The 27,725-nt window shown below is 42.4% G+C and overlaps 2 protein-coding genes across 8 annotated transcripts in view; one reads left to right on the forward strand and one right to left on the reverse strand.

Moving 5' to 3' along the window:
* Positions 1-1,453: 1,453 nt before the first annotated feature.
* Positions 1,454-26,084, reverse strand: PSMG2 (proteasome assembly chaperone 2). 5 transcript variants are annotated; one of them, XM_053245025.1, is made up of 7 exons: positions 25,686-26,084; positions 21,914-22,085; positions 18,330-18,388; positions 17,109-17,227; positions 15,171-15,344; positions 2,467-2,587; positions 1,454-1,740 (listed from the first exon to the last, which is right to left on the reverse strand). In XM_053245025.1, exons 1-7 carry the CDS (start codon positions 26,067-26,069, stop codon positions 1,648-1,650), a joined length of 1,122 nt encoding a protein of 373 aa, XP_053101000.1. In that variant the 5' UTR covers positions 26,070-26,084; the 3' UTR covers positions 1,454-1,647. The 5 variants fall into 5 exon arrangements, with proteins under 5 accessions (XP_053101000.1, XP_053100999.1, XP_053101003.1 ...); XM_053245024.1 differs by having other exon boundaries at positions 1,454-1,743; XM_053245028.1 differs by lacking the exon at positions 25,686-26,084 and adding an exon at positions 25,454-25,612.
* The window catches only part of CEP76 (centrosomal protein 76), a 43,486-nt gene continuing 41,608 nt past the window's right edge, over positions 25,848-27,725 (forward strand). For all 3 annotated transcript variants that reach the window (XR_008306042.1, XM_053245022.1, XM_053245023.1), the window contains exon 1: positions 25,848-26,130. Coding sequence is in view for 2 of the 3 variants with exons in the window: in XM_053245022.1 (XP_053100997.1) it covers positions 26,068-26,130 (63 nt within the window). In the remaining variant the exon portion in view is untranslated. The remainder of the gene's footprint in view (positions 26,131-27,725) is intronic.

The following is a 27,725-nucleotide window of genomic DNA, read 5'->3' on the forward strand; positions in this document are numbered from 1 at the left end:
CCACCTCCATTTTCAACTAACATGCTTCACAGAAATATCCATAGGAAAAGAACAAAACCTATGAATATCAAATTTGCTATGAAGGTAGCCAAAGAGTTGTTGTATGTGCCAACAAACTTTAAAACAAATACCTCAATCTATAAACTTATTGGTTGATCCCCACAGTATGTGTTAATATAATTATCTGTATCCTCTGAAGTAAGTGACTTTGTACTCAAGTTCAAGCCAATCTTGTTTATTCCCCATGTGTAAGATCAGTCTTGACTGTGGCTTAATAGATAATCTGCTTCACTATTTTTTGCCAAACCTTTAACATTTGTTAAATATGCTAGGTACTTTTTTCTTCCCATTCTTTCTAAGAAGGCCCTTTTATTTTATATATGCTGAATGTGGTACAGAAGAGTGGTTTGTGCCACCTATTCAACATCTACTTTAAAAGAAGCTGATACAGAAATTGTTCCAGTTTCTTTTGATAAATTTACTCAGCAATAGAAAGACAATTCTGAAGTCAAAACCCTTAATCTACAGTAGTACTTCCCATCTCAGGCTTCTTGTGTTTGAGGAATGGAAAACCATAGTTCACATCCTGTTGCTCATTCAATGGATCCCTTTCAGAGCTGGTGTCTCCAGCCTGTCTTGCTTGACCCAGGTTTGGACAGTAAGGAAGGGTGAAGTTGGGACAGGGCAAATAGTTAATGGGTAATGTTATACTCCAGCTCTGCTGCGCTAAATTATTAAAGAATACTATTGAACCTTACATTTTCTGTACAGTCTCGTCTGAAAATATGGTCTACTGTACTTACAGGAAAAGAGGGTAGAAATACCAATACCATAGCTTGTGATGCCACAGAACATGTGGCAGTACACTTATCCAACTCAGTGATTTGTATTCAGGCTAATGCTTGCTCAAGCAGAATTATTCTCTCAAGAGGGGGAAGGTGATTTTAATTAATCTTTCCTCTGTGGCCTCAAACCCACTGAAAACCTCCCACCATATTTTCAGGAGAATACATTTTCCCCACAGAGGGAAAGAGGGATTGCCAAAAGTCACACTTCCTCCTCGCCACCCACCCAAGCCCAAGAGTTCTATTCACAGAAGTATAGATGACCCTCATTGGCGGGAGTTTCACTTGCCATTAGGCACAAGTACAGAAACCACAAATAACGAAACTTTTGAGTCAATGGGTTCCCAACAAAAAGAGGGGAAAAGGAAAAAGGAAAAAAGAAAGGGAGGCAGAAATAAAAGAAACAGACAATATCTTGTTTTCCAACAAGGCTCCCCAACCCAATCATGGATATGTAAAACCAGAGATATGGATTCCATGGATAACAAGGGCTACCTGTACCAGTGTGGATGCTACTCAGTGTCTTTAAGGACTAATTGTTTTCCTAATAGTATTGAATTAACATGCCTAAATAATGAGTGTGAAACATTTCAATACTTGAAGAGACATTAAACGAGCAAGTACATTTATTGTGTGCAATGTGTGTATTTTCACTGTACAGTTTAGATTGCTCCAGTATATGTTAATGTCTGTGACAAGTTATTACATTTCATATAAAAATACACACAATTGTTGCTACTCATATCTGAGTCTAATGTAGAAAACTCTGGTTTTATACAAGTAGACTATAAAAGGAACAGACTTAAAACAATGCAGGCGGCAGTCCACTGCCAAAGATTAATTTCCACGAACTTGGTATTTTCCATCTGGAAGATTTAGTTGGAGAACTGCTACTCTGCTGATTCAAAATAAGAGCATAATAAAATACTTTCACATTAGAATCACTTTAGAAATATTTATTCTCTGACATTCTGTTACAGTCATGTTCTAGTGCAGGGATTCTCAACGTTGGGTCCCCAGATGTTATTGGACTTCCAGCTCCCAAAATCCCCAGCCCCAGTTGCCTTTGGTTGGGGATTATGGGAGTTGAAGTCCAATAACAGCTGGAGACCCAACGTTGAGAATCCCTGTTCTAGTGCATGCCTTTGCCTCCTGCTCTAGACCACTGATTTTCACACATTGGACAGAAGAACTCTGCATTTTCTTAATCAAAATATCAGGAACAGCATACGAACATCTCTGAAAGAGAACTTGCCTAAGCAGTGATGTGTTCTACGCATGCACTAATAGAAGGCAAGAGTGCAGCCCACAGTTCTATCAAATGCCAAGTGCATGCATCCTAGAATATCTGCTGCATCACACAGGATTCTACAGCAAAAGTAGAAGGGTTCTTCGGCAGACAGAAAAGAACTAGAGAGGAAGATGCTCCAACTGTCTTTTCATAATTGTCACGCTGGGCATGTGAGGGTGGTGCTGAAGAGGAGTTTGGCTCCTCCCAAATGAACTGCACAGGCGCACTACCCAATAGTGTGAACACACAATGGATCATTAAAAAGATCAATATTTCAATTTCAAAGTATTGTCCGACCTTCCCACACTAAAATACCCTATTATTGCTTACCTGGTTTCCAGTTAGCTGAAGCCACTCATTAAGGTAGTCAGTAAGAGCGAGTGCATCAGGAATATTATCCCCTTCTGAACAAAACTTCAACAAAACTATCATTTGAATTCCTTTTGAACAGCTGGAATAGATGTAGAAACCATGTAATAACCAAACAGAACATTCCTTTATCCTCACTTTTATTTGACCATAAGCTACAGAATAACTTTCTCAAAAGTAAATATCCAGTTAAAATTAATCCCATTTTTCACGCATATACTTTAAAAGATGCTGGAGAAAACTCTTATTTTAACTCCAAATTCTTAATAAGACCAACAGCTAAAAAGCAACTCAGAAAGTACAATTCAAAACAATTTTATAACATTCACTTTGTAGACAGTTATGTCCTGCCAGTTAACATTTTTTTTACCACCACAAAATAAACAGGTTGCTTACTTGTAACTGATGATCTGGCAGTGATCCATTATCATACATAAAGATTGGGTTATGTGCCTGTGCAGGGATCTTGTGGATGGATTAGCTAGTTCCTCATGGTGCCCATTCTGTCCTGCATGTGCTCTGTGCTTCCGTTTAAATGGCCATTTATCGGCAGCTGGCACCATTTCCTCAGTTCCTGGAAGACTGTCATAACTGAGGAACAATCTATGTTCACCTTTGAAGTAAGTCCATTTTATTTTATTTTATTTTATTTTATTTTATTTCTTTCTTTCTTTCTTTCCACAACTGCTGTAGGAAGACTTGGGAGAGTCTTATGAATGTCAACAGATCACTATCAGATCAGTTACAGGTAAGCAACCTGTTAATCTGGATCATGAATGATCAATTGGCATTCATAAGGATTGGGTGATTAACCAGCTTCCAAAAAGGAGGTGGACGTAGTAGGCCTGGAAGCCATCATTGTAACACCCTTTTAAAAACACCTCCCCAAACTCGCCTGCTCAGCAGTACGACCAGTGGCATAATGCCTAATAAATGGTAGTTGAGAGGACCATGAAGCTGCTGCGCAAATATTCTGTATTTTTATGCTCGATAGATGTACTGCTGAAGAAGCATAAACTCTAATGGAATGCGCCTTTATCATACATGGTGGTTCCATACTCTGTAGTTTGTAAGTTAGCATGATCAGTTCAACCAACCAGGGTGAAAATCTCTGACATGGTATGGCTCTTCCTCTTGCTTTGCCCTTGAAGGCCACAGATGGTTAGTTCTCCTAATTTTTTGGTTTTCTCCCCCAGGTAATACAGAAGGGATCTGCGAACATCCAGCAAATGAAATGAGTTCTCCAGTGGCATACTTGGATTCAAAAAAAGGTCAGTAGTGTAATGGTCTGATTTTAATTTTTGGATGGAAATCATGGTCCAAACGCATCACTATTTTAAGCAGATAAAATTGTGTGTATGGTATATCAGTTTTCAAAGTTGTGAGCTCACTCACCCTTTTAGCAGTAGTGATTGCTATCAAGAATGCCATTTTCAGAGTAACAATTTTTAATGCTGCCCCTTCTAGAGGTTTAAACAGACTCTCAGAGAAGACAGAACCAGCGACAGACTTCATGGTTCAGTGGGCTTACATATAGGGTAAAGATTGTTCAGACCTTTGAGAAATCTTTTGCAATCAGGATGAGATAAAACTGTTGCTCCATCCCAACCCTTGTGCCTTGAAGATACAGCCGCAAGATGAACCTTTAGTGACACATTTACTAAGCTTGCATGGTCTTCAACCATGTCATGTACAGCAGAATTTGACATAATGATGCTCTTTGTGGTTTAATGCCATGCATAACTGCATATGAACTAAAACACTTCCACTCATTGTTTTTTCTAGTAGAGGGCTTCCTGTTCAACAATTTTTTTCTTAGAAGCCTATCTTCCATGCTGTCAATCTTAGCAATTTCACATCTGGGTGTAGTATCGCCCCCTTGTGTTTTGTCAGTAGATCTGGATGTAGAAGGAACTGATAATAAGTCCTTCTGGAAGGTCTGAGTAGCGATGCAAACCATGGCTGGTGTGGCCACCATGGTGTGATCAGAATATACTTGTGTTGTACTGTATTAGCTGTGTGGTCACACAACTGATAAATGGCGGTGCTGGAAACATGTACAGGAGGCCTGCTTTCCAATGATGTTGAAATGCATCCCCCAAAGATCCCTGTCCCATACCTGCACGAGAACAGTAGTGAGAGCATTTCCTGTTGCTTGCAGTGGCAAACATATCCACACTCAGAACTCCCCACATTCTGAATATCTGCTGTAAATAATTGTGGTTTAGTTCCCACTCGTACCGCTGGACAGTGCAGCTGAGACAGTCCGCTAGCACATTGTCCACTCCCCTGATATGTATTGCCTATGGAAGTATCTGATCAACTAACTAATTAATTAATAACTAATATACTGCCCTTCCAAAAATGGCTCAGGGCGATTTACAACAAAATAAAAACAATTAAAAACAGTTTACAATTAAAATCAAAACTATAAAAACAGAATAAAACCAATTAAACATTTGAATAGTTTAAAAACCCTGGAAAACCAGGGCAAACATTTAAAACAGTTTACAACAATTTAAAAACCCTGGAAGGCCAGGGCAAACAGATAGGTTTTAAGGGCTCTCCTGAAAGACAATAATGAACTCAAATTACGGATTTCTGCCAGGAGTGCATTCCATAGCCCAGGAGCAGCTACAGACAAGACCTGCCTCTGAATTGCCACCAGACGAACCGGTGATAATTGGAGATGGACCTTCATCTTCTTGAAGGAATGGGCACAGCTGTCGAATCAGCCGAAGCTGATAGAAAGCACTTGTTGCCATGGCCTCCACCTGAGATACCAGGATGAGGCCTGGGTCGAGGAGTACTCCAAAGCTGTGCAACTGCTCGTTCCGGGGGCGTGTAACCCCATCCAGCACAGGAAGATCTAACTCACAACTCAGAGTCTGAGCCTCTACAATAAGCACCTCTGTCTTGCTTGGATTCAGCTTCAATTTGTTATCCCTCATCCAGCCCATTACTGCCTGTAGGCAGGCATTTAGAGAATGAGTGCCATTTCCTGAAGATGAAAAGGAGAAGTCCATTTGGGTGTTGTCAGCATACTGATAACACCCTGCACCAAATCTTCTGATGACCTTACCTAGCAGTGAGATATTGAAAAATATCTAGAGATATCGAAAAGCATTGGTGACAGAATGGAGCCGAGGGACTCCATATAACAGCTCCCATTTTGAGGAGCAACTATCACTAAGCAACACCATCTAGAATCTACCTGAGAGATAGGAGCGGAACCACCGCAAAGCAGTGCCCCCTATCCCCAACTCCCCCAGGCAATCCGGAAGGATACCATGGGCGATGGTATCAAACGCCACCGAGAGATCTAGAATAACCAGCAGAGTCATACTCCCTCTGTCGGTTCCCCAGTAAAAGTCATCCATCAGGCCGACCAAAGCTGTCTCGACCCGATAGTGAGCTCTAAAGCCAGTCTGAAATGGGTCTAGATAATCAGTTTTCTCCAAAGCTGTCTGGAGCTGGTCGGCTACCACCCTCTCAATCACCTTGTCCAACCAAGGAAGATTGGAGATTGGCCTGTAACTATCCATCGCTAAGGGGTCCAGGGAAGGCTTCTTAAGAAGTGGTCTAACTATTGTCTCCTTCAGACAAGGAGGCACCCTACCCTCCCACAGTGATGCATTTATGATATTAACTAGGCTATTTCCAACAATATCCCTGCTAGACAGAAGCAGCCAAGTATGACAAGGATCCAGAGAACAAGTGGTAGGCCGCACCACCTCAAGCAGGAGGAGTCACAGGAGCCACAGATTTAAACAGATACAATCTAATACTGCAAGAAGGATTGCTGGACATCTCCTCCATAGACCTTGCAGAAATAGAGGAGTCCAAGTTGGCCTGAATACAGAAGATCTTGTTTGGAAAGAACCCATTAAAAGTGTCATAGCAGAACAATCCCGGGGACTGATCTGAAGTAGAAGGAGCAGAAACTAAACTCCTCACAAGCCAAGATAGTTCTGCTGAGCGTGAACCTGCAGCTGCAATGCACGCAGACCAAAATCTTTTCCACTGCATGCACCACCACCATAGAAATCTTCAAATGGGTCACATGCCGCTTTCTGTCATATTCGAACAGAGTTCTCCTCCACTTGCGTTCTAGTCGCCTACTCAACCGCTTCAGCCCCCACAGCTCCTCAGTATACTAAGGGGCCATTTCTGAAGCAGGTCGGAAGAGATGCTTAGGAGCAATCATGTCTACTGCCCTGTTGAGTTCCCTGTTTCAGGTTCGCACCAGGGCATCGACAGAATCACTGGCTGCACGAACATCAAAATCCTCCATGGCCTTTTGAAATCCTACTGGGTCCAGCAGCCTCTTTGGACGGACCATCCTAATAGGTCCACCACCCCTGCAGTAGTGGATTGTGGCTGTGAAACCAACCTTAACCAGGTAGTGGTCTGCCCATGACAATGGGGAAACCACCGGATCCCCCACCCATGGAACACCCCCCCTGATCGGAACAAAAGACCAAATAGAGTGTGATGCAACATGAGTTGGTTCAGAAACTAATTGGAATAGGCCCATAGTTGTCATGGCCTTTATGAACTCCTGAGCCGCACCAGACAAGCCAGCCCCAAAGTGGATAGTCCCCCAGCACCAAAAGTCTTGGAGACTCCAATGCCAACTCCGCGACCAGCTCAGTCAGCTCAGTTAGGGCATCAGTTGGGCAGCGAGGTGAACGATACACCAATAGAATCCCCAATCTATTCCTAATTCCCTCAACAATGCACCAATTCCAGGTCTAGATGCTTAAGGCACAGAGAGAGTGGGACACTGTTCCTCCCTGCTTGTTGGAATACACTACTGCAGTGGTGATGTTGAGTTGGTGTTGTTGGAACTGTACTACTTTGCCTGTAGTAGAGGTTTGAATGATTTTAGGAACATGAACACTGCCTGTAGCTCCAAAAAATTGATATGTAGGCAACGCTGATGTTAAGTCCATATGCCCTGCACCTGATGTTCTGCACAATGTGCCCCCTAACCTGCAAGGAATGCAGGTTGTAGTCACCTACTGGGTGGGAGTTTGTGGCTGGAAAGCTATCCCTTCGAGAAGGTTGCTTTCTGATATTTCTCAGTGAATGAAGGACAGTGGGTGGAACTGTCAGGAGCTTGTGTTGACTGTCTACATTGGGGCAGAATTTTTTGAGGTACCATAATTGCAGATTGTGCATCCGCAATAGAGTATGACGGACCGTGGCATTGCAGATGCTATCAATCCCATCAATTTCTCAATTAGATGTGCTCTTTGAGTTTATTTGGCACAGAATAGACTGATCAATTCCTTGATTTGTTGATAATTCTCCCTTGGCAAGTATGCCATTTTTCTTGTGCATCTAGCACAGCTCCGGGTGTGTGTGTGTGTGTGTGTGTGTGTGTGTGTGTGTGTGTGTGTGTGTGTGTATTTGGTTGGTTGGTTGCCAGTGTGATTTCTTCCAGTTGACTTGTATGCTCAGGTCGTTCAGCAGAGTTAACACATAGTGAATCTGTAAAAGTAATCTTCCTTTGTCCTCACTTACAAGAAGTCAATCATCAAAATATTGAAATACCACTATTTCTCTTATCTGCAGGTGAGCAACAATTACTGCCATACACTTTTATGAATACCCATGGAGCAGTCGACAGACCGAAGGGGAGTACAATGTTTTGGAACACTGCATTGTGAACCTTAGATATTTGCAGTGTTTTCTCTGAATATCTATATAGAAATACATATATTTTAAATCTAACATCAGGTACATAGATCAGGTACATAGCTTGGGAGTGCTCCTGGACCCAAGGCTCTCTCTGGTTTCTCAGGTTGAGGCGGTGGCCAGGAGCGCTTTTTATCAGCTTTGGCCAATACATCAGCTACGTCCATTTCTAGGGGCTAATTACCTTAAAACAGCAGTACATATGCTGGTAACCTCCAGCATGTTCTCTAATGTTCTCTACGTGAGGCTGCCTTTGTATGTTGTCCAGAAACTACAATTGGTACAGAATGCGGCAGCCAGATTGGTCTCCGGGACAACACGAAGGGACCATATAACACCAGTTTTGAAAGAACTGCACTGGCTGCTGATATGTTTTGGGGTGAAATACAAAGTGCTGGTTCTTACCTATAAAGCCCTTAACGATGTAGGTCCAGGCTATTTAAGAGAGTGGCTCCTTTGTCACAAACCCTGCCACCTGTTATGATCTCCTGGAGAGGTCTGGTTACAGATGCCACTGGCTCATTTGGTGGCAACCCATGACCGGGCTTTCTCTGTGGCTGCCCCAGGGCTTTGGAATATGCTCCCTAATGAAGTAAGAGCATCGCCTTCTCTGTTTGCTTTCAGGAAGAACCTCTCCTGTTTTCACAGGCTTTTAATTAGAATTAATTTTAATCATTTTAAAAACTTGTTTTAATATCTACTTTATCCTGAGCCTTTTGGAAGGGCGGTATAAAAGTTTTAATAATAAATAAATAAATAAAATATAAATAAATAAAATTGTTCTTATTGTCATGTATTTTAATCTGTAACTTTTAAATGTTTTGGATTTTGTGTGCCGCTTGGAGAAGTGTATGTCAGGTAGTATAGAAATATGATAAATAAATAAATAACATCACAGGCCATTCCTCCCTGCAAAGGAGGAATAGTATGCCCTGCAATGTTGTCATTCTGATTTTGCATGCATGAATATAAAAATTGATTCCCCTGAGATCTATGATGGCTCCGATTCCTCCATCTCGGTTTTGAATCTGGAAATTGCATGAGTGAAATCCGGTTAGCCTCTCCATCCACTGTACAGGGATGATTGCTCCCTTTCCCAATAGAACCTGCACTTCCTCTAGTAATACAGGAGTCGCTGGAGTGAACTTTATGCCTGAGAATGGTGGCAGACACAGAGGAAGAAGTAGTGGCAGCAGAGGTGAAAGTTTTAGCCATGTATTTTGATTTTTAAATGACTCTCTGGTGGTGTCAATGTTTTCACTGAATAGGCCCTTGCCATCAAATGCAACACCTTCAATATGTTCCTTCATTACTCTGCTGTAGATTGGTGGATTTCTGCCAGGCATGTCTTCAAATCGATACTGCAGTAGCCATTGTACATGACTCTGTTTGTGCCAGATGCTTACATGTACTTAACTGCTGTCTTGTGATGGCTGTGGATTTTGTGTAGACCTCATTATTTCTATCTTGAAATTCTTCAGGTGTCAAAGATGTGGAATCCTGAAGCAGAGCATCCCACAGATGATGGTTATATCTGGCCATGCAGACTGCATAGTTCGCAATCTTTATGGCCAAACCAGAACTGGAATATATCTTTCTACCTAAAACGTCCTCTTCCTTCCCTCTTCAGAGAGTGTAGTGTGTCTTCATCCCGACTTTTATGAGGACACACAGTCGATCACTAAAAAGTTTGGTCCCGGATGTTTCAGAATTATTCTCCTCTTGTATTCTGTGAAGTCCCTCAGGCATTTTGAAGTTAGCATAGATGTCTGTAGCACCTCCCATGCTGATTGGACAGCTTTAATGATTACAGACAACATTGGTAGTGCTATCGGTTGAGATGACTGTGTAGCAGCCATCATACTGTAAACTGGGTCTTTAAACTCTGTTACAGGCATTTTAACCTCTAGTTGAAGTGCCTCAGCCATCTCCAAGATATCGGTATGATATTGCCTTCAGTTCTTCCGACGGGGAGATGAATGGCTTCAGGGGCACACCTGATAGTGGATCCAAGGGGTACTTTGAATTATCTGAATCTGTATCTATTGAGTTGAGGAATCACCATCAACTCCAGAAGGTGGTGCCATAGGAGTCTTTCTTTTGGAGCTTTACTTTTGGAGCTGGAGGCTATAATGGCATAGCCACTGGCACAGTCAATGGTGCACTGGTTACTACTGGAGGCACTGGATGTTTTGTAGCCAAATCAGCTTCATAACATTGTGTGGATATTGCTCCCATCTGCAATGCAGAGGTAGTAGTGACCGTAGTTTGCAGTGGGTGCGCAACTGTAGTAAGAACAGGCAGTCTGAAAGACTGACCTTGAGATAAGCCACTCTGTGCCACACCACTGGACTGAGGATGTATAGTAGACTGTTGCCAAGATCCTTTGCACCTTCCATATCTGAAATTCCACATAATCATCTGGTAGAACATTAGAAGCAGAGTGCCTGAAGCCACAAATGTGAATATTCTCCTTCTGGTTCAGCAAACCTTGTGTGCTCACATATTGAACGAGTGATTTCCATGTAAGTGGGGCATAAGAATTAAATGGGGCCAGCGCCACCGGCTGAGTTTGAATTGGCCTAAAAGCCATAGATCTGTCTGAAGTGAAGCGCACAGGCAACATTGATGACATTCTTGGTATTGTCAATGGAACTTCCTCAATATCAGGGTTGATACTGAGGCTACCACTGAGGAAGCCATGAAAAGTCGAGCCAGATAAGGTGCTAGTTTTTGAGTCCAGCAGGAAGAGAAGCGTGTTTGCAGTGTACTGATCAAGAGCTGCCTCCTCTCCCAGAAGTTGTTCTTCTGACTCAAAGCCCCAAACCTCAGCAGTTTGAGTTGGTTGCTGCTGCTGAGGTGTCCCTTCCCTCAATGTTGAGGGGAAATGAACTGTTGTCTGACCCACAGAAAGTTGTAGCACTCGATGTGGTAGCACTGCAGTTAATGGAGATTGATGTATATCAATCAATGCCGATGTCATCGTTGACATAGTACAGACAAGTGCTTTCGGCATCAAGACTCTCAATGTTGACAGGGGCTTGACAGTATCTCTCAATGTCGTAGCTCTTGATGTTGAGTCGTCAATCATCTGTGAGGATCGGCAAGAACCCTGTAGACACGTAGGAGAAGAAGTTTCATCCTTGGTTTTTGATTTGCTTTTGTGTTTCTTATGTGGTGGGGAAACACGCTCTTCCTCCAAAGACTGTTTCATTTTCTTCTTATGTCGATGAGCCTCCTTAAGAATCTCCTTTGGACATTTAAACACAATTTCTGTTGATACAGTCGAGGTTTTAGACTGTGCGTGCACAGGTCCTGACTGATCTTCCAGTGTTGTGCCTGGCATCGTGCTTGATGTCGAAAGATAAATTGGTCTCGGCGCCGGTGGATACAGCGCCTCATAATAGAGCGCAGCACACAAAGAGCCTAATTCTTAAGCATTTGCTTTGAAAATGAGCAGCAGATCTTGCAAGCTGCTGGATTATGCTGCTCCTCCATGCACATTAGGCAAGAGACGTGATAGTCAGTAGAGGGCAGCTTAACATTACACTGCACTCAATGCTTAAAAGTCTTATTTGTCTCCATTACTGGAACAGGCAAACACAGAGCATTGAAGCTTCCGTGAAGCAGTTTAAAGAAGAATAAAGATTGATTTTAACGATTTCAAGTCTGTTAAGCTAAAGAATAGTCAAAAGGACATTGTTGAACTGGAGAAGGTACAGAAAAGGGCAACCAAGATGATCAGGGGCCTAGAGCACCTTTCCTATGAGGCAAGACTACAACACCTGGGGCTTTTTAGTATAGAAAAAAGACGACTGCGGGGAGACATGATAGAGGTCTATAAAATCATGCATGGTGTGGAGAAAGTGGAGAGAGAGAGATTCTTTTCCCTCTCACACAACACTAGAACCAGGGGTCACTCCATGAAATTGATTGCCAGAAGGTCTAGGACCAACAAACGGAAGTACTTTTTCACACAACGCGTGATCCACTTGTGGAACGCTCTGCCTCAGGAGGTGGTGACAGCCAACAACCTGGATGGCTTTAAGAGGGGTTTGGATGACTTCATGGAGCAGAGGTCTATCAATGGCTACTAGTCGGAGGGCTGTGGGCCACCTCCTGCCTCAAGGGCAGGGTGCCTCTGAGTACCAGTTGCAGGGGAGTAATGGCAGGTGAGAGGGCATGCCCTCAACTCCTGACGGTAGGCTCCCAATGGCATCTGGTGGGCCACTATGCGAAACAGGATGCTGGACTAGATGGGCCTTGGGCCTGATCCAGCAGGGCTGTTCTTATGTTCTTATGGCAGTCTGAGTTCAGGAAGGAAATATAAACACTTATCTCTCTCTTTAGAACTGTTCTGATACCAGGGAGCCGAGCAACGAGGTGCTGATGCTTTGGCAGTCAGAAAGGAACGTAGGAAATGGTGCTCCCAACGTCCAACATCAATGGAAGCACAGAGCACGTGCAGGGCAGAGTGGGTGCCGTGAGGAGCTAGCTAATCCATCCACGAGGTCTCTGCTCAGGCACAGAACCCAATCCTTATGAATGTCAACAGATTATGTTTCAAATTAGGATTGTTTGGATTTATATTTTCTGAACACATTTTTGCTTTTTCTTGACGAAGAGTATTATCCTTAAAATGTTAGGCACATTAAAACACTGGCATACAAATAAGAAATAAAATTTTCTTCAACAGCTTTTGAGATTGTTGAGATTTTTTGATTTTTTTTTAAGATTAAGGCTGGTGCTTGCCCCAGTGCAGGGGGACTCCTTTAAGGGAAACAGTTCCCTCAAGCCCCTGCACCATAATAAAAAGCACATCCCAGATGCTAGAATGTAGCCCTTCTTAGTGCTTTCAACATACAGCTCTCAAGAGGAAGCTCTTTTCTCTTAGCACCACCACTCCAGCACAGAGAAAAGTGTTGCACTGTGCTGAGGTCAGCACAGGGCAACTGGTTCTTACACTAAAGGTTGTCATAACTTCCTCTTTGCTAGTGTTTGCATTGATATTATTTTGTGCTCCAACTTCAAAGCCCCAAATTGGGTAAACCTGTACTTCAGAGCCTAATTGGAACATAATTGCTTCTTGAAAGCAAAATCATTTGTGTTTTCTTCCAGTACAAACTATCTTTTATTGCATTGTGCTGCTTCTGGCTTTTCAGATAGGCTGTATATATTTATGAGTTTATTGGAAGTACAGGATCCTCAACTTATTAGATGTGATGTAAAACCCTTCCTCTATTCTCAGAACTACCAAAATCCCAAAAGATCTTGATCCTAAAGGTTCTCGGATCTTCTGTCCCTATTGATAGTGTGCCCTGCCTTGTACAACTGTCCTCTCGGCTTCTCTTGATTCCCTGTGGGGTTCCTGTTTCAAATTGAGAATTTAAAGTTCTCCAAAGTCTATCCAATATCTTAGTTTTCCCCTGAGAGACAGCCTGATTTATTTATTCAATATTTCTGTACTGCTTTTCAACAAAAAGGTTCCCAAAATGGTGTACATAGCAAGAGGGATGAGTTTCCTGTCCTAAAATGACTTTCTCTCTCTCTCTCTCAATCAGACAGCTATAGAAGACACTGGAGGGATGCCAAGTTGAGTTGAGTTGGGACAGTTGCTCTCCCAACTGTTAAATAAAGCAAAACACCAGATTAAAAAGGGTTAAAGCTGGGGTACACAAACATATTTTAGTGGATGAAGTGTTGGGTTGTGGAGCCCTGGTTCAAATTGCTTCTGACCAAAGAAGCACTCAAGGTGAGTAGCCAGCCTTTGGCTCCTTAGTGGATGTATCTGATTAATAAACTAACAATGATTGGATAACTTCCTGTTACCAGCTAGGGATGTGCACAAACCTGTTCAGAGGCCCTTTTACAGGCCTCCGAATAGGTTTGAACACCGGGGTGGGTGGGGCGGGTATCGAAGTTTGAAGTGGGGGGAGGGTTGCCACTTTAAGGGCGGGGGAGGGTGCACTTAATCTTCCCCCTACTGACGCTCATTTTCCATAAAAGCCTTCGGGGCGGCCTACCTCCCTGCTGCCCCTTCCCCCTCTTTGGCTGGAAGTGGCTGGAAGTACCGGGTGCGCTTGCACGCACACCCAGTACTTCCAGCTGAAGAAGAGGAAGGGGCAGCAGGGAGGTACACTCCCGCCCCAAAGGCTTTTATGGAAAACTAGCATCAGCGGGGGGAGCGATAAGTGCATCCTTCCCTGCCCTTAAAGTGGCACCCTCTATCCCCTCAAGCCACCCCCACCCGGTTCCGTGCATATCCCTATTACCAGCCATGCAAGGAGGTCAGTAATTCTATTTTTTAACTGACCTTGTCAGAGTCCTGTCCAAGATCACATAATGAATCTACGGCAGGAGTGGATCTGAATCCAGGTCTAAGTAAAATTCTTTAGCCACTAGACTAACATGAACTTCTTGCTAGTAATTTCCATGGATGTCAACATGGAGCTTACTTCCATGTTATTAGACAGAATCCAAAATAAGTCAGTCATGACTAAGTCACATTGACATGAATGGAACTCAAGTTAATCATGACTTGTCTCCCTAACTTCAGTGGTGCGTAGGATCATGTCCATACTGTTTCAGAATGGTGTTGTTGTTTTTATTCCATTGGTATACAGCAAATACATTTATTTCAGAATTTAAGGCTAGGATCCAGAGAACTACTTTAGACATGCCCAAGGGCCTGGAAATGGCTCACCCCACCTCAACCCCTTTGAACATGTTTCATAAACTGAATTTGAAATTTCCTTCAGCTCTAAAGAGGATTGCCATACCAAATGGGGAGCTACTGTTTGAGAAGTAACTCTGATGCGCCCTCTGGCATGCAGAACTGGATGTATAGTTCATTGGATACTGGTTAAACAACTTTGGTGACAAGCTAGTAAATATGACTTATTAAAACACAGAATACATTTGTATGGTCATTTTCAGTATTAATAATTTACTGCCTCACCAACCTCTCAGTGAACAATAGCTTTGTGATACCACTTCCCGGAATGTAGAGCACTTTTTCATCACCATTTACTCCAGGGAAAGCTGCTATTTTCTCCAGTTCTCTCCAGTTCAGTTTCTGCATTAGCTCTTCATCTGTTTTCTGAACAGCAGGTGAAAGCAAGTATCGCAATGGGGTGCTGTCAAATAAGCCATAAGATATATGCATAAGCTGAAAAAAAGACAACGGACACTTTAAAAAAATGTTAATCTGATTACTAACAAACTGAAATAACCATGCTGGCTGGCTGCAAGATCTATTAATATCCACATACAGGAGGACCTCACTATTCACAGGTCCAGCACTTGCAATTTCACATATCCACGGCTGGGTAATTAGCACCCGACCTTGGAGGTCATTTCTGGCTGCCATTTTGACTGCTGGAGAGATCGGGAGCCATTTTATGGTTCAAACTGGAGGCAAAAAATGCAATTTCTGGGTGATTTTTCAGCCCCATGGGAAAGGGTGCAGCACAGCAGAATATAGTAGGGCACACTGAGGGGCCATTTGGGGTGAATAACAAATATTTGTTGTTTGTTGTTAATGATGGGGGGGAACGGGGCAAACCCCACCATTTTCGGCCAATTTTTGATATCTGGGAACCTAACTCCTCCGATTCCCATTGCCCCAATGCCCTGTTATTTGCAGATTAGCTATCTGTGGGGGGCCCCAGTGAATGGAACCTCCACAAATTAAGGGGCTCTCCTGTATACTAAATACCTGGGAATGTGTGTACATGAAAGGAAAAAAAGACTCTATCCAACAGGAGTTACTGGATTCATGACAGACAGGAATATCCCACTTAAAATCACAGACAGAAGTTATTAAAAAGCATGCTCAGAGGGTGGATGGGCAGAACACTGGAATCTTGGTTGGTAGTCTGTCCATTATTTAAAACCTGCCTTGTTCTCTAGGGCTCAAAGCAACTAATGATTTGTAGTATTCATCCCCCACAACTAACATATTAGCCCAAATAAATTAGTTTTCACATTGTTTCTGGAAAAGACTTAGATTTGGGACTAGCCTCCCTTGGGAAGTGTACAGTTCAACACAACGATGCAGCCATTGCCAGAAATACTTTATGCACATGCATGATAGAGTGCATTTATTTATTTATTTATAAATATGTATGTATTTACAAATTTATTATTTATGTAAAATATTTATACCCCACCCCTCCAGTGCACCACTGTTCGGGGCAGCTCACAACAATAAGAAACTTATTTAAATAAATAAATTTTCTCCTGGCAATCAGAGACTGAAAACACTGCAAGGTATTAAATACGTGACTAGGGAAGTTAAGATAACAGATTTGTTTTATTTAATCGTATTTAGATGCATCCCCATATAAAATATCTGGGCAATTAAAATTAATTTGATTAAAACCCAACAATTAATACCTAAAATCATATAAAACAACTTAAAATAATCACTAAAACCTAAATTATTATAAACTAAAAGTCTGATAAAATAGTGCATTTTCAAAAGTCACTTAAAAACAGCCAGAGATGGGGAAGTTCTGATTTCATTTGGGAATGTGTTCCAGAGCACTGGGGCAACCCTAGAGAAAGCCTGGTTTTGGGTCACCACCACCAAATGAACTGGTGGTAACTAACCACAATCGGACCTCCCTCAATGATCTTAATAAGAGGTGGGCCTCATGAAGTCATTCGATCAAGCATCAAATCTAGGTTAAAACCTACAGTATAAGTGGACAAGATTATCCAGACAACCGGAGAAAGAGCTGAGAAAATTCATGGGCTATATGTTTTATTGTTGTTTTATTGTGTTTCAGTTTATAAGCCACTTTGGGCAACACTGTCAGAAAAAGTGGCTGAGAAATTTTGAAAACAAATACAGTTTAGCACACATACACAAAAATTATTACATCACACAGACATACCCAAAAAGCTGTTGATCACTGCGCTGGTAAGCATGACTGCTGGACAAAAGAACAACTTTGGCAAATCTGCAGCTTTCCACCCAGGATAGGAGTGTTTGACAGAAAGGCCTGTATTTGTTCTTTATATCAAATGCACGTACATAAAACAAATTAGAATTTCATTCAGGATAATCATTCTTTACTAAAATAAATTTTTGGAGTTATACAAGAATTATTATTATTATTATTATTGCTTAGCTATTTGTTTCTCATGTCCTTTTATTAAAATTAGACTGTTTTGACGGATGCCATAATCTTTCAAAGCCTTGTCAATATGTAACAGTTCAAATACTTTTTGGGAAACCAATAATGACTAGTAACACAACCAGTCAACCATCTATTTTACTACAATCAAGCGTTCTTAGAGCCCTCCAAGCCAGGACTTTGCAGAACAAGATACTGCAGGCAACTGAATTGTACAGGTTGGCCCCAAACTTGCATCATATTTCAGTTTAATGGCAATGTCAATAGACATATGCAGAGGCTAATAGAAAGAAGAGGTGTCTTAGACACAAGATAAACAGATTATGGCACAGGAGGTATCATTGGTACATTTGTCTATACTACTTTGCTGGCAATGTAACGCTGATATCTGCATATGCTACAGGTACTCTGAATGTCTGTTCTGGACAGCACTGCAATGACAATGACAGCTCCAGTGAGATGGGTACACCAACACATTTTTCTTATCACAGTTTGTGATGTCTTGAATCAGCAGTTCCCAGACAAATAAATTGGACAGCAAGATCCCTTAAAACAGATTCCTGTGTCAACAGGCCTCATGCTTCTTGACTTATTTCTCTGGAAACATCTTAAGTCACTTGTGCACTTTCAACATTCTAGAGCTTCAGAGCAACTGAAGTGTTTCAAAGAGGAGTGTTGTCAATCTGAACTTTTATTATTGTAATTCAGCCTATGATGTATACATCTTTTAGACACCCTATGGTTCAAAAGGGCCTATCTAAAATGGCTTCCACTGCAAATAAGAGTATCATTTGTTAGTATCTCAAGTTCCTTTGCCAGAAAAAAGTTTGTTTCAATTTCATTATTTAAAATGTATTTGCTGCCTTTCTATGCACAGCTGATAATACTGATTACTCAACATTCAGACATGGGGATTTTCTCATATCTCATTTCACTTTGAACAATTGTGAAGTGAATAATTCTAGTGTACATACACACCTTTATGAATGGTGATCTGATCTGTAGAACCACCAGCTGTTTAGAAGGCAATGCATACACTAAAGAGAGAAGATATGCAAATAATAATATTGAGAGACCTTCAGTTACATTTATTTTGTAATATTATGCAGTTTTCCAGAAAGAGAAATTTAAATGCTGACAAATGGGTCAGCTTGTGTTCTGCACTTATGTCTTCTAGGGATGTGCATGGACCGGTCCAGAGCCCTTTCTAAGGGCCTCCGGACCGGTCCAGACCTGGGGCCGATTTGGTGGCTCGACACCGGAGTGTGTGGACCTTTAAGGGTGGGAGAGGGTTACTTATCCCTCCCGCTGCTTTTCCCCCTCCAATGCTCCCATTTTTTAAAGGCATTTGGGGCGGCAGGTGTAAGTACACCCTCCCCCACCCTTAAAGAGTCCCTCTCCCCAGTGCCAGACTGCAGAGGTGCGATTCCGTGCACATCACTAATGTCTTCACTGCATTTGGCATTGCAATGAGCAGAAATAAGAAGGATATTTGTTGGAGGCTTAACAAGTTGCAAGAAGCCCCAGAGCATGGTAGCAGTGTCCTAAAAAGCTTAGGAAAAAACAACAAAGTTAAATGTCTTTGGGGAGGGGGCACTTATACTTCCCAGCACACAAAAGATTTCCTGATAATAAACACATTTGTGAGAAAGTGAAGTTTAAACACATAGTCTGGAATCCCAAACAACTGCATTTTCTCTCCTCCCTGTCCGCTCTCCATACCTCCCTCACACACAGACACACACAGCTAGCTTAAAACAAACAGAGCAAATGGCACTAAAAGTGTAATATTGTATCCTAATGTTTCCTTCCTCTGGAGGTAGGAAAAAGTGGCTTCCTTCAGAGGAAGGAAACCTTGGGATAGAACCCATAGCATCTCAACATCCATCAGCTTACTCCTACCATCCTCAAGATTCACAAAAATGCTAGACAACATTATTTCCAGACTGGCTATCAGAGTGGAATAATAATTTAAACTCAACATAAAGCAATGATTTATTAGGGACACCTGGGTGTATGTATGACATTTGAATGCAGCTCTTGGTGATAAACATTTTGTCTATTCCCAACTTAAAATAATGCATTGCATGTGCCATAGTGCAATTCATTTTGTTTGTTTGTTTTGTTTACTTTGGGTAGCATCCACAGTGGTGGTTGTGGAATGACTTTTTGAAGGTACAATGCGCCACAAAGTTGTGCTACTGCTAGCAGGAGAGGAACCACCTGAATGCCTGCTATGCGAGAAGTTCCCATTTGCACACATATACAACAGGTTATACTAGTACAAGAACTGGTCTGGAACAGAGGTGGATTTCTTCACACAACAACCATGTGCTAATCCTCTCAACCAGGGTAACAGCATTCATATTAACACAAGACTAGTCCTTTGTACATTCTTATGCCACCCTTCAATAAGAATATTTCTAGGGTATCTCACAGTAGGGATGAGCCCGGACCGGTCCGGAGGCCATTCTGAAGGGGTGGTCCGGTGGTCCGGCACTGGTGGAGGGGGCTCAACTGGGGGAAGGGGTGGCAGGGAGGTATCCTGCCACCCCAAAAGCTTTACGAAACGAACACGCCAGCTGGGGAAACGAGGCGGGGGGGTAAGAACACCCTCCCCCACCCTTAAAGAGCCCCCCACACCAGTGCAGCTCCGCGGTTCCGTGCACATCCCTATCTCACAGTCTGATAACAAACACAATAAAATCATAATACTACAAGAAAACACAAGAAAAACCCCAGCAAATTAAAAACAACAACCCAGCAGTATAAAACAATCTTCTTGCAATTTATAAGTTTGGAGAAATAAGAAGGTCTTCACCCAGTGCGATGTTTTGGCAAATACAGGATTAACATTTTGTTTTGTCTGTGCTAGAGAGTCTGGAATCTAGAGAACTGTCAATCAAAATGTTCCATTAGAGGTAGTATTAACAGTTAGACAGGGTTTGGGGTCAGGAGAGAGAAAGGCTCGGGGAAGAGTCTCTCTTAGGACTCAAAGAAAAGAACAAGCTAGGTTAATAAAAAAGGGCCTGAAGTGGACTTTATTGGTATACCTGATTAATACTTCATGAATCATCTGAACAGCAATCTAAGTATCAGTAACGACAAAGACGTCGTGAAACAAGCCACATAAGTTCTGTTGAAAAATTAGTTAGATGTCTGTGTATTGGTTAGTGGAGTGTTGTCCTTGTGCTGTGACAAAATAAACTTTGTAATGCATAAACATTCTACAGTTTTGTAGCATAAAGCAAGACAAACAAACTGCAGTGAAAACCACGTTTAATAAATTTTATTCTATTTATTTGTTTTTAACACGAGACTGAGTGAATTTCTGTCATCCACCTTACCTACATGCTAAGCTACACAATCCATTTCAGTGTGCTAAATACAGAAGCTTGAAGTGAATTTTAAGGTGGCAGCGAGTGTAAAGTCCAATTGAAAACTTCAGGAACATTTATAAATCATAAATAACATTGAAAATAGCCTTCTAATGGCATTGGGACATGACATCTCTAAGTCTGTGGCCTTAACTTGGTGCATGGTTTCTTTAGCATGTGACACAAACAAGAGACTTACATCAGTTAAAAACCAAGCAAATTGTTTATTTTAAACAAAAGACTAAAGATGGGCATAGCTATAGTATTTCTTACTTCTATTTATTTCTATGGCATTACTTTGTAACCTTACCTCTGGATTACCCTAGTTTTCACATTCCCAACTGACCTATTCCTTTCCTTTTTCTCTGCTGACTTCCAATTTCTTCCTTTCCAGCTCTAAACCTTATCATAGGAACATAGGAAACTGCCATATACTGAGTCAGACCATGGATCTATCTAGCTCTGTATTGTCTTCACAGACTGGCAGCGGCTTCTCCAAGGTTGCAGGCAGGAATCTCTCTCAGCCCTATCTTGGAGAAGCCAGGGAGGGAACTTGAAACCTTCTGCTCTTCCCAGAGCGGCTTCATCCCCTAAGGGGAATATCTTGCAGTGCTCACACATCAAGTCTCCCATTGAGATGTAACCAGGGCAGACCCTGCTTAGCTATGGAGACAAGTCATGCCTGCTACCACAAGACCAGCTCTCCTCTCCTTTCCTTTCTCCTATCCTTTCGCTCAAGCTCCCAGCACCCCTTCTTTTCCAAGATCAACAGGGGTTGTTCCCTGCTTAAGTGCAAGGACCCTGTTCTATCAATCGACTGTATGGTTTGTTTCAGCAGTAACAGCAGGAGAGAGGGCATGCCCTCAACTCCTGCCTGTGGCTTCCAGTGGAATCTGGTGGGCCACTGTGCAAAACAGGATGCTGGACTAGATGGGCCTTGGGCCTGATCCAGCGAGGCTGTTCTTATGTTTATATGTTCATCTTGAAAATAATCTCAACTTATTTTAGCAAACATTTTCACACTCACACACAAACTTATTGTGCATCTAGTCACAGTACTCATGTGAATTGCTTCTAATGAGTGTTGCAAGATTGGAGCAGGCCTTGGAACAAAGAGTGAAGATGGGCCCCTGCCCCAGTCAGAACCAAAGAGTATCTTGACAAGATTATACCGACATAACCTACCTTCAGCATTTATACACAGCTCTGCAGTGTTGTCTCCTGTTGTTGCATATGGATTATTTCCAATCATCGGCACAAGGCAATCCGTATAAAAATAACCAACTTTGGACATGCCAAGGGTGGAAATGACTAAATCTACAGCTAGCTGGCCAACATTTCCCACGGATACAGCTGGCTGAAATGACATAATAGACACAGTTACATAATCTCATTTTGCTTTTTGATAAGTTCATGACATCACTTTAAAAGTTTCATTTTAAATATTTCAACACTGACAATTATTGGCTGTTCGTATACATGTTCCTACCTGCATTTGTTGCACGTCAAAAATATTCTGATAAATTAATGCTGAGCACTTCAAAGCAAAATTCATTGGCCTAGACCAATATCAATGCCTTTTGTAACTGATTTTGCAAAGAAATAATGTGGTGCTGTTTACTTGAAAATTATCCACAACAAAAAAAGTGATCAATTTCTTAAGATGAATATGCCTTAATCACAGCATCTGGGTGAGAAGCTTCCAAACCCTTAAGCTAGCACACTGTTTTGTAAGCAATCCAAGATCCAAAAGCTGCTTTATACCAGATTTCATACTGGTTAGCACACCATACAGGAAAGCCTAATATGCACCATCCTGCAAATATGGCCATTTCACCTTGGTGATGAGTCCTAGCTTTAGGAAAACATGTTACGGCAAGCCCACCTAATTCCCCCTCTCCTTAAATGAGGTTAACGGAGCCAGTGCTCCGTTGATCTCGTTTTTTGCTTGTGTGCCGCTGTGGCACGTAGCGACACACGAGTAGACCCCCAATCGGGAGGCTGCAGCCAGTCTCCTGGCCTTGGGGGTCTCTAAATATGCCCCACATGCTTGCACAGGGCATCCTGGAACTTCTGGGGGCTGGGTGGCCCACAATCCCTGCAACTTCCACCAGCTTCCTGACGGAGCCGGCAGTTGTGTGGGTGGCCGATCTGGCTGCCCAGGGTTTGAAGGATTCTCCCCGCAGACCCACCAGAAGCTCTTCTCACTGATTGTGAGAAGAGCTTCAGATAACTCTTCATACAGAAAAAAAAGTCCAAGCTCTACATGCTGACACTCAAACTTTGTCCCAGTTTTTGAAGATTTTGAGAAGTTCCGGTTTATCATAAAAGATGAAGACACAGTGTCTTTTGTAGATGGTTGGGTCCAACTGAAAGTATGATCCTTGGAAGATGACACAAGCTATAGCTAATTTACAGAACTAGATTTCTAGGGTTTCCACTTTTAGAGTTGTTATTGAAGCTTTCAGCTGTTAGCATTAGTAACAAAGTAATTACTAAGATATCACTAGTGAAAGGGCAACATTAAAATAATTTGCAGGAGAAATGTGGTAACATTATTAATGAATGAACAAGGGTTTACATGCAGTTCAAAAACGTGAAAGACAATTGACATCATCCAGATCTGCAGAACAGTGCTCCCAGAAGAAGCTTCTTCCATGAAAAAATAATTCTGCCTGCACAGGGATTTCTGGTGTGAGCACAACTATTGTTCCATTTACAGGACTTTTTGTTAATGGAGCTGTGCAACAGTGCAGGTCTGGATGCTAACCACTGTTGCAGGTATGTAGGCTAAACAGAAGCACTTTTATTGGTTTTAAAAGAATGAAGGCTAAATACTAATGTAACTTTAAATCCATTCTGAAGGTCGTTAACCTTTACAATATTTTATTTTATTGTTTATTTTTATTTATTTTACATTTTATATCCTGCTCTTCCTCCAAGGAGCCCAGAGCGATGTACTACATATTTAGGTTTCTCCTCAGAACAATCCTGTGAAGTAGGTTAGGCTGAGAGAGAAGTGACTGGCCCAGAGTCACCCAGCTAGTTTTCATGGCTGAATGGGGATTTGAACTCAGGTCTCACCAGTCCTAGTCCAGCACTCTAGCTACTACACCACACTGGCTGGTGATAAATGACAATACTAGAAGTCTAAAAAAGTTCCAGTTAGGCAGAAAACTTGCTGGTTGGGAATAAAAACCAGGCGGGGGGATTACATATATGTAAAGCCCTGAATAAGCATGATCAGATCTGGAAGACATTTTAGAGCTATACTAATAAAGATCAGAGGCTATACCTTTCCTAATCTAATCATTGCCAACTGTTTTTAATTGACAGGGCATAGGGAGGGCTAGATAATCTGTGGGAGGAGACAGAATTGCTTTTAGTTCAGTTCAGAATTTATAATTTTCACTTGACTGCATTGACATAAATATCCCATACGATATCAACCAGAACTGCGCAATGGTCTGACAGCCAGCTGGAATTACTGTATTTCTCCAGTCGATGCCGTACAGAATAATACTAGATTATTGCCTTTCTCATCATTTCTATACAAATAGATGCGATTTTTCTTTATGTAATTTGTATTTTTGGTGCATTCCTAGGCCTCAGGCATGGAAACCATTTTCAGCATGAGAGTTTGTCGGTGAAACAATAGTAAATACAAGTTTCTCTAAGTATATGCACAATGAGAAAGCATTTTCATTACCCTTGAGTAATGAAACTCAAGGATACATATCTCAGACTAAAAAATGGAGTTCTCAAGTTGACTGGAGCTTCAGAATCTCTGCTCCCCACCCCACCACTCAGGCAAATAAACCACTGGTTGTGATCCTAATAGAAGAAGTGCTCCAGATGATCAGACCAAGGCGTTTTCCAGTCCAGCATCCTTTTTCCTGTTGAAGCCAGCCAGATACTCCTGGGACACAGGCAGGACAATAGCCTGGACAACACAAGGAAGCAACAAAGAAACCCAAGCAGAAAACCTTGATTTCACATTTGCTCCCCTTTGTAGATATAAAGGAGTATTTTAATAGTGGTGCAGTGGGGAAATGATTTGCCTTGCACCTAATGGTGCAGTGGGGAAATGATTTGCTTTGCAAGCCAGGATGCTGGTTCAAATCCCCGCTGGTATGTTTCCCAGACTATGGGAAACATCTATATTGGGCAGTGGTATAGGAAGATGTTGAAAGGCATCATCTCATACTGCAGGCAAGAAGGCAATGGTAAACTTCTCCTGTATTCCAAAGACAACCAAAAGGCGCTGTGGTCGCCAGAAGTTGGCACCGGGGCCGTCTTTATTTACTTTTATCTTATTTTTATTTTATATATATTTTTTATTTTTCATCTTATTTTATTTTTTTAACTTTTATCCTTAATAGAAGAGGGAAGAGGTTTGAAGGAAGGCAGGCAGCGAGAGTGGGGCGATTCTCATAGGAAGAAAAAGGAAGGAAGGAAACGCTTTTGGATGCTCTGCTTCAGGCAACATGGGAGAGATAATTCAGAAACAAGCCCCCTACCCAGTACACGTGTAGAAGTTGGGGGCAGTGAGAGGACGTGTAATCATCGCCCCTGCCGCCCCAGCCCCCCAATCTCCTCTCTCCCGGCCCGCTTCCCATGTGAGGATCCCTCCCACGGGCGGGGCTCAAGAGACTTCGTTGCCCGAGCTGCGACTGGAGGCTGGAGCTCGGAGAAGGAAGCCTGCTGGGGAGGAACACGCTTTACCATCAGGAGCGTGCAGCTTTTAAAGTCAGGTTGTGCGGAGCAGTCGGAAGAAACGAACATCCTGGCGCCGCCTGAATTCACACGAGCCCGTCGCCTAGGCTAGGTAAGAGGCATGGAGCAGCACACGTGCCTTGCCCCACAAGGGTCTTTTCTCTGTCACCGACACAGAGGGTGTTTTCGTGGTGCCTGTCACCATCTTCCCTTTTACGTTCTGGCCTTATCAAGCATTCACCTGAAAGAAATCCGGGAAGGGCAAGTCGGTTGGGATGGGTGCGGTATAGGGTTTGGAAAGTGGGGAGCTGGAACTGGAATAAATCTCTCTCCTCAGGCGACTGCCGCGGACAACCTCGACCCTTCGCTTTGTGCCAGTTTGAAAGGACAGTTGTGCTAGAATACCCGGCTGTAGGCGGAGCGTCGATTGCTGGTTGGCTGGAGACTGAGCCAATGGGCACCTCACAAAGACGGGGCAGGGATTCTGGCGGGTGAGGGAGCGGGAGACGAGCGGGTTTGGTGTCCCTTGTGCCAAATATCTCGTGCCTTCTTCGGGGTCTTCTTTGGGATTAACGGCCCGCTGATTTCCCCGTCCTCTAAGGAACTGTAGTAGTTGCCTAACCATGTCTCTCTCTCCCGAGAAAGCCTCCGAGCTGAAGCAGATCATTCACCAGCAGCTGACCAAGGTGAGGACTCGTAGCGGTACAAAGCGCTTCTGGGGAGGTTGGAGAAATCTTGTCATCATAATCCCTAAGCAAATCCTATTTTTTACTTATTTTATATTAGTATTTATAAAACTGCTTTGCAAAAGTTTCAATGTCTCTGTAGGTTTTTGAGGGCCGTGGCAGAATGTGGAATGCCAAAGCGTAGTGTTGCAGCCTTAAACGCAGTTGTTATACTTTTTGTTTGTTTGATTGACTTTTAAGTTGGGAAGAAAAGTCGTTCACCTGTTCCCTTGGACATGTTGCTTTGCAGATTGCAACTTGGTTACTTCTAGGCACTGCGTCCAGAGTCGGTTTGCAATTTTAATACAGTTTGTCGCAAGACTTGTTGCTATACCACTGGTAACACACCCTAAACAAATACTGCCCTATTTCTATCAATGGTTTGTTTTCAAATTAGGGATTTTTTTTAAAAAACAAACAAACCACCCTTGTAATGCAGTTTTGATAACAAAAACATTTTTTGTTATGCTAAAAAGGCTATCCAGATCATCTTAAAAGTGACTGCAAGATGATGAATCCGCTCTGGGAAGAGCAGAAGGTTTCAAATTCCCTCCCTGGCTTCTCCAAGATAGGGCTGAGAGAGATTCCTGCCTGCAACCTTGAAAAAGCTGCTGCCAGTCTGTGAAGACAATACTGAGCTAGATAGACCAATGGTCTGACTCAGTATATGGCAGTTTCCTATGTTCCTATGACATTTTGCTGTCTTCCTGCACAAAGCATTAATATGGTATATTTTGGAGCAATATATTTGGTATATGTGGTATATTTTGGCAATAGTGGTCTTCTGTACAGTATAATATACTTAAAGAGTTCTGTTTTGTTTTGTCCCGTTCTTCCCCCCCCCCCCCCCCGGAGTTTGCAAAGCAGGTTACACTTATCAGTTTTTGTTTTTAAAGCTGAACAATGGCTGGCTGGCTGCAAATAGCTGTAGGCAGATCCGGTTCTGACAGGGGAAGAAATGACAGAGATTCTTAGTCTTCTTCCTCTGCTGTAACCAGGTGGAATGGCTGCATATGGATCCAGGTCTTAGAGCAAAGGAGCTAGTTGTATTGTTTGTTTTTTATGACGTGTCCCCCAAGTGTGTATCAGACTAAGGTTGCGCTCTTGTGGACACTTCCTAGATAGTAAGCCCCATTAAATTCACTGGAACTTGGGCCGTAAACATATTGTACACGAAAAAGAGCTGTAGCTCAGTGATAAGAGCACATGTTTTGCATGCAGAAGGCACTAGGTTCAATTCCTGGCATTTCAAGGTAAGACAGGGAAATGCTTCTGTCTGAAACCCTGGAAAGCTGCTGTTAGTCAGTGTGGTAGATAGTTCTGAGCTAGTTGGTTGGACCAGTGGTGTGACACAGTATAATGTAATTGTCTGTCTTCCTGGTTGGGCTGTACCACAATTAAAAGGGAACTTATGATATTTGGATTCAAAAAGCCACAGCAAATACAATATAAGAATCCATGTGTTGTGGGAAAATCCTCTGGAACTTGGCCCTCCTATTTAAGTCAGTCTCTCTCTTTCATCCTTCCATCAAGATTTATTTATTTATTGTTAAATT

This window comes from Hemicordylus capensis, chromosome 4, assembly GCF_027244095.1.
Source record: "Hemicordylus capensis ecotype Gifberg chromosome 4, rHemCap1.1.pri, whole genome shotgun sequence".
Classification (NCBI taxonomy): domain Eukaryota; kingdom Metazoa; phylum Chordata; class Lepidosauria; order Squamata; family Cordylidae; genus Hemicordylus; species Hemicordylus capensis.

What these genes read in the sequence shown, in the direction of transcription:
- PSMG2 (XM_053245024.1), bottom strand. Translation starts at nt 26,069, where the DNA reads ATGGTTAGGCAACTACTACAGTTCCTTAGAGGACGGGGAAATCAGCGG. An exon ending in CCTTCCCGGATTTCTTTCAG is followed by an intron (nt 22,086 to 25,685) that starts GTGAATGCTTGA and finishes ATGTCATTTCAG; the next exon opens with CCAGCTGTATCCGTGGGAAA. An exon ending in TTCAGCTAACTGGAAACCAG is followed by an intron (nt 1,744 to 2,466) that starts GTAAGCAATAAT and finishes ATTTTGAATCAG; the next exon opens with CAGAGTAGCAGTTCTCCAAC.